This window comes from Vicia villosa, linkage group LG7 (assembly GCF_029867415.1).
Source record: "Vicia villosa cultivar HV-30 ecotype Madison, WI linkage group LG7, Vvil1.0, whole genome shotgun sequence".
Classification (NCBI taxonomy): domain Eukaryota; kingdom Viridiplantae; phylum Streptophyta; class Magnoliopsida; order Fabales; family Fabaceae; genus Vicia; species Vicia villosa.
The window spans coordinates 84,209,351-84,215,651 of record NC_081186.1 but is presented as its reverse complement, the minus strand read 5'-3'; the positions used below and the strand labels follow the sequence as shown (position 1 = coordinate 84,215,651).

Here is a 6,301-nt window from a genome sequence, read left to right as displayed (position 1 = left end):
GAGGATGGTGTGTTGTTATAAAAACAAAACCGCAAGGTCATATTGAAAATGGCGATCAAGTAGAAGATGTTGCCTATCAAGTTGATGATGTTGATCAAATTAATAAAGTGGTTGCAGCTGAAGACATTACAAGTTTGTCTGATACAATTGTTGAGGGACATCAAGTTGATGCATCTATATTGTTGGTTGAAAATAATGTGGATGAAGAGAATGATGAAGAGTTTGAATCCGATGACAACAATGAAGAGAATGACGAAGAGAACGACGAAGAGAATGATGAAGAGAATGATGTGGATAGCGAAGATGAAGAATAACTAAACATTGAATGTATATTTATGTGTTAATGAATATTTATTTATGTGTTAATGAATATCTATTTATGTGTTAATGAATATATATTTATGTGTTAATGAATATCTACTTATTTGTTAATGAATATATATTGATCTTAATGAATTTATATTGATCTTAATGAATTTATTATCTTTGTTGATGAATAATAAAATAGGTAAAATGCCACCTAAGAGTAAAGATAGTGGTAAGAAGTCCCAACGTCCGAGGATAGTAGTATGTGACGCGCCTCACATGGCCGTGTTTCCCCGCCCTCAGAGTGTTGATCCTATGTCTTTAGCCAGTACTCAGGCTTTTACCCCATTACTCTCCTCCCACACATTCCCGTCTGGGGTACCTGCATCTTTCCAGTACTCAGCGGTACAGCCATCCTTCCAGCATCCTGGTGTGCCCTCGTCCTTCCAGCAGGCGGGAGGACCTAGCTTTCCATTCACACATACTGGTGTGCCCCCTCCCAGCTTTCCATTCGCCCATACTGGCATGCCTTCATCCTTCCAGCAGATTGGAGGATCTGGTATTTCATATCCCATGCAGATGACTTCATCCTTTCAGCAGAAGGGAGGATCCAGCAGTACACATCCGACACAGGTTGGACGATCTCCTAGTCCACGCCCCACACAGGCTGGACGATCTCCCCGTCCACGTCCCACACAGGCTGGACGATCTCCTAGTCCACGCCCCACACAGGTTGGAGGCTCACGCACCCCACATCCCACACATGTACCAGCCCGTGAGGTTGATGAGGCAGTTGATGAGATAGATGGAGCTGATCTTCGTGGGAGGGATGATCCCGATGAGATTCATGTCGTTGACGGTATATTTTGGATTCATCCCGAAGGAAGCAAGTAAGTTTCCTATTTAAAAACTTTTATAGTATGTATACATTTTTTGTATAAATTTATATCTGACATTTTCATTTTTTGTTTCAGTTTTACGCCGAGTCGGACTGCTGCTAGGATTGTTAACTATATAATTCAGCAGATGTATAAATCAACTTTTAAGAGCTATGGGGACGTCGAAAATAAAGATGAATGATTTAGAATGTTTAAGGTATTGTTATTTATTTAAGTTGTGCATTTAATTTATTTTTTTAGTTATGGTTATTTAAATGAAATTCTCATTATAATTACTTAACATTTTATTTTAATGTCATACAAAACATTATTGCAGGAGAAATGTGTGTGGGATCCATTGAGTGAAAAAGCCGTTCAGAAAGTTTTCGATACCAGATGCTCTAAAAGAATGTCTGATATGCTGCGGCGAGTAAGGGAGAATTATGAGCTTCACGGCATCCGTCCTAGCTGGATAGGCGAGGAGGTTTTTCAGGAGCTTGTAATATATTGGAGGACTCCTGAATTCCGGGCTAAATCAGAAACTTTTAAGAAGATGAGGGCATATGAAAAGGGCGGTTGTGTCAACACAGTTGGAAGTATTAGCACCGCCGAGCATGCCGGACGATTGGTAAAAATTTTAAAATTTTTAAGTTACATCTTTATTCATAATATATTTTACTAATTATTTTTAATTATATTATTTAGGCTAAGGAGTTGGGGAGAAGACCATTGATGCCTGAGCTGATTTCGAGGACCCGGACAAGGAGATCGGGAGGTGTTGTCGACGAGCGCACGAAGATGTATCATGTAAGTCAAATTTGCGTTGTTTTTTTTTATATTAATACAAAATTTGTGATGTGAATTTCATGTGGCAATTGATAAATTGCCACGTGAAAATCATGTGGCAAATCATAAGTTGTGGCGTGAAAATCACGTGGCAACCTTTTAATATATTTTAATTTATAGTATGTACATATTTATTTAGTATCATTAAATATGCATTTAAATATTTAACTTAAATTTTTTTATTGAATATGTGTGCAGGAAGAATATGATAGACGACTTGCCATTTTTCTGGAAAATAATCCTCAATTCATGTCAGTAGAGGGGGAGCCACTTAACGCGGATGTTGATCACTACATTTGGTGTGAGGTTATTAAAGAAAAAGGGCCTAATGGTTGCTTTTTTGGGGCTGGTAATTTAACGTCCAGCTATAGACGTGGTGACCGCAATCTGTTTCAAAGAGTTCAGGATGGAGAGGGTGGATCGCGTCAACCAAATCTGACACAGGAACAAACTGAATTAATAAGGCAATTGGCGAGACGCGAAAATGAGGCCCAGTTGGAGATGATGCGGAAGAAGCAGTCTGATATGGAGGAGCAGCATGCGCGACAGATAGAGGGCATTCTGAAGAAACAAGCTGAGATGGAGGAGCAGATGAGACGGTTTATGCAAGGAGGTGCAAATTACAGTAATGTTCCTCCTCAAGAGCCGGAGGATGACGGAGTGGCTGATGATTTTAATCCGGATAATTATTTTCCGGATGATGATGCCTCTAAAAACATTTTGTATTTTATTTGTTTTTAATTTATTTTTATGTAACTTATTATACATTTTAATTCATTAAAATATTAGTTTTAAATTTTTAGTTTTATTTAATTGAATTTATTATATAAATTTATTATATGAATTTATTTTATAAAATTTTATTATATAAATTTTATTATATAAATTATATTTTATAGATTTTATTATATTAATTTTATTTTATATATTTTATTATATAAATTTTTTTATATATAAATTTTATTATATATTAATTTTATTATATAAATAAATTAATTATATAAAATCAAATAGCTCATGCGTATTAAATTTTTAAAAAAAAGAAGCATTTATTGTAGTGACAAACACACTTCTCAACACCTGCCACACCTGCTATGTGTGCAGGTAGCTGTTCCCCATGTAATCCTGGTTCAACGTGGGAGTCACGTCGCTACTTTCTGACTCCACGTCGCTACAAAGTTGCCACTTTGGCTCCTGCGACGTATTGACCCACGTCGCTGTTTTTTGGTTGCCACGTGATGTTACATGTTGCGACGTGCTTTCCACGTTGCTGCAGAGCATCTTTTTTGTAGTGTGCTAGGTGGTGCACCAGTTGCTTGGAGTTCGAGAAAGGAACCAGTAGTGACACTATCATCGTGCGAAGCAGAGTACATAGCTGCTTCTCTTTCTGCATGTGAATCAACATGGATGGTGAACTTGGTCGAAGAGATAACAGAGAAAGATCGTGGAGCAATTACCATGAAGATCGACAACATGTCAGCTATCAATCTGGCGAAGAACCCGATAACACATGGTCGAAGCAAGCACATCGAAATGAGGTTCCATTATCTTCGAGAGCAGGTAGCTAAAGGGAAGATGAATTTGGAGCACTGCAGAACTGAGAATCAGATTGCAGATATCATGACGAAGGGAGTGTTGGTCGAAATATTCAAAAGACTAAGAGCTATGATGAATGTAGATAGCTTAGACACAATGAATTAGGTGGTGTGTTAATTTGTAATTCCTTGTGTCGAAGTAGGTTGTTGCTCGAACACAAGGTGTGTCGAAGTGTGTAACAGTTTATTACACATAAGTTTGTTTTTAAATCTAGATAGATTTGATTTAGATTTAAAATATATTAGATTTGATTTAGTTCCAAAATATGTATTTTGGGCTTTTATAGTTTTGGGCTTTGGCTTAGGGAGAAAGCTACCTAAATCTATAAATAGGGAGTAACCCTCGTTATTTTGTAATCAAGTCATTAACTTGTATTGTAGTTGTAAGTAAATAACAGAATTTCCACATATCGTGGACAGAGAGAAACTCTGCAGAAAATACTTTCTTCTTCTCTTTTAATTTCCGCAAACCCTAATCCTACTTTTGTTCTTATTTTCTTCATTGTCATCTTTAACGATAAGGAATTACTCAAAGGTTTGACAGTCTACTTCCAACAAAAACAAGGTAATAATCAATTTGGATAATCGATTATATAGCCTTACACATTCAAATTTCAAACAAAATCGGATTGAATCTTTGACTCCAAAGCAAATAAATTTATGATGTGGCAACCGTATCACTATTGTTTCGCTTTTTTTTTTTTCATTCAAATAATATAATTATTTCCGAAATTAATGCTGTCCTTTTTGATTCATTCAAATAGCAGGATATGACGTATCAGAATAAATGGAAATAATATTGCAAATATATGATATTATTTGGAGATATCTTTTAATTACTTTCTTTTTTCGACTGAGATTTTGAAAGCTCAAAAGTATAAATTAGAGGAATTCACAACAAACAGGTATAGTGGCCGTGATATAAAACAACATTCAGGCATTGAAGAGGTAAATCACATTTACTATCAATTCTTTTTATATTTCATTCATCAAATCAGGAAATCTTTCTTCTGCATGTTAGTATCATACTTTTATATGACCACTGATTATTGCATAACTCATTCAAACTTCAATCTAATGAGAGACAATTTTCTTTTATAAATTTGTTTTTTAGGGTTGAGTTCTAGGTTGTCGCTAGCACCCTTAAGCCCGTAGCTAGGCGCGGATGTGATTTAATCACTTTATTTAGGTTTATAATTAGGTTTAGTCATTTTCAATATATTCATGTTAAGTATTTATCTTGATTTTTAAAGTTCGTAATAGCGTTCATATTCTAAATTATTTTTGGAGTCTGACTCTTGCATATATTTATTATCTTAGGGTTAGTTCTTATATTCAACGGATGGAGCCAGATTGGGCAAATTTAGAAGCACTTGCACTCGGATTGATTTTAGATAAATTGGAACGGGTAGATCATATTCGGTTTGGTGCTGTGTCCAAGAATTGGCTATCAGTTGTAAAGCTTAACCATCAAAATCAACAATTAAGAACTAGTGTTTTACCCATGCTTATGATCCCAAAAGCAAATCTATGTTTGTATGGCATTTCAACCAAGACAACATATGAATTTCAATTACCAATTCCTTATTATGATAATTGTTGTGGATGTAGTCATGGATGGATTGCAACACTCAATAGAAAATACCATGCATACTTTGCTATGGATATTGTCATAACCATGGTTAATTCTTTTAAGAATGTTTCTCCTATTACTCTTCCACCCCTCAGAACATGTAGTGATCGTCATTATGAAGTACAAAATCCCAAGGTTACTCTTTCTGCCGACCCTATAACAAGTCCAAATAATTACGTAGTTGCAGTAATTTACTCAAAGTGGAATCTTTCGATTTTAAAAGCGGGACAAACCAGTTGGACTTCTATAGGTAAGTTCAATTTTTACGTTATGGATGTCATATTCTATGGAGATGTGGTATACGGTTTGACTGATCTAAAAGGTGTATTGTCCTTAAATCTTAGTTATTTCGATGACCCTGATAGCGTTGAGACGATAATAAGTCCAATTCCTGATATACGGTTTCATAAAGATTTGAAATGTTATCTTGTCAAGTCATTAGAGGGAGATTTGTGGTTGGTAAGGAAATTTTTAGATGACTGCAATCATAATGGCATGATAAAATTTGAAGTGTACATGTTGGAATTCGATGTTCGAGGAAAAAAGATTAAGCAGTTGGTAAAACTTGAGAGTCTTGGAGACAATGTTTTATTTGTGGGAGACTGTGATTCAATTTCTGCATCAGCTTCTTATTTCTCTGGTTGTTTGAAACAAGATTCTATCTATTATATTAACAAGGTTAAACATTATACTCCATTTCATGAATATTGTGAACCATACAATATAGAAATATATAACGTAAAAGATGGAAGCTTCAGTCATCAGGATCCAGAATATTCTTTTGTCAAACATATGCCAGCTCCTTTTTGGATTTTATTGCCTCTTGAATGAGAATAGTAGATTTAACATTTTCTTGTAATTTATTTAATAACATGGTTTTCTATGTTTCTTCATTATTTTAATTATATTCATATTTATATTAAGAGTAAGTGGCAAGGATTTGTGGTCATTTCACTATGCACATATATAAGCTCTATTTAAGGGATTTTCACCATGTTCATCTCATTGGTTTCACTTCTCATTGGTGTCACAAAATCCTTGAA

General features: G+C 35.1%; 1 protein-coding gene across 1 annotated transcript; it reads left to right on the top strand.

Annotated features, from left to right (window-relative positions):
- Positions 1-4,967: 4,967 nt before the first annotated feature.
- On the top strand, positions 4,968-6,089 carry LOC131619547 (putative F-box protein At3g25750). The gene has a single exon (XM_058890636.1). It carries the CDS (start codon positions 4,968-4,970, stop codon positions 6,087-6,089), a length of 1,122 nt encoding a protein of 373 aa, XP_058746619.1.
- Positions 6,090-6,301: the final 212 nt, after the last annotated feature.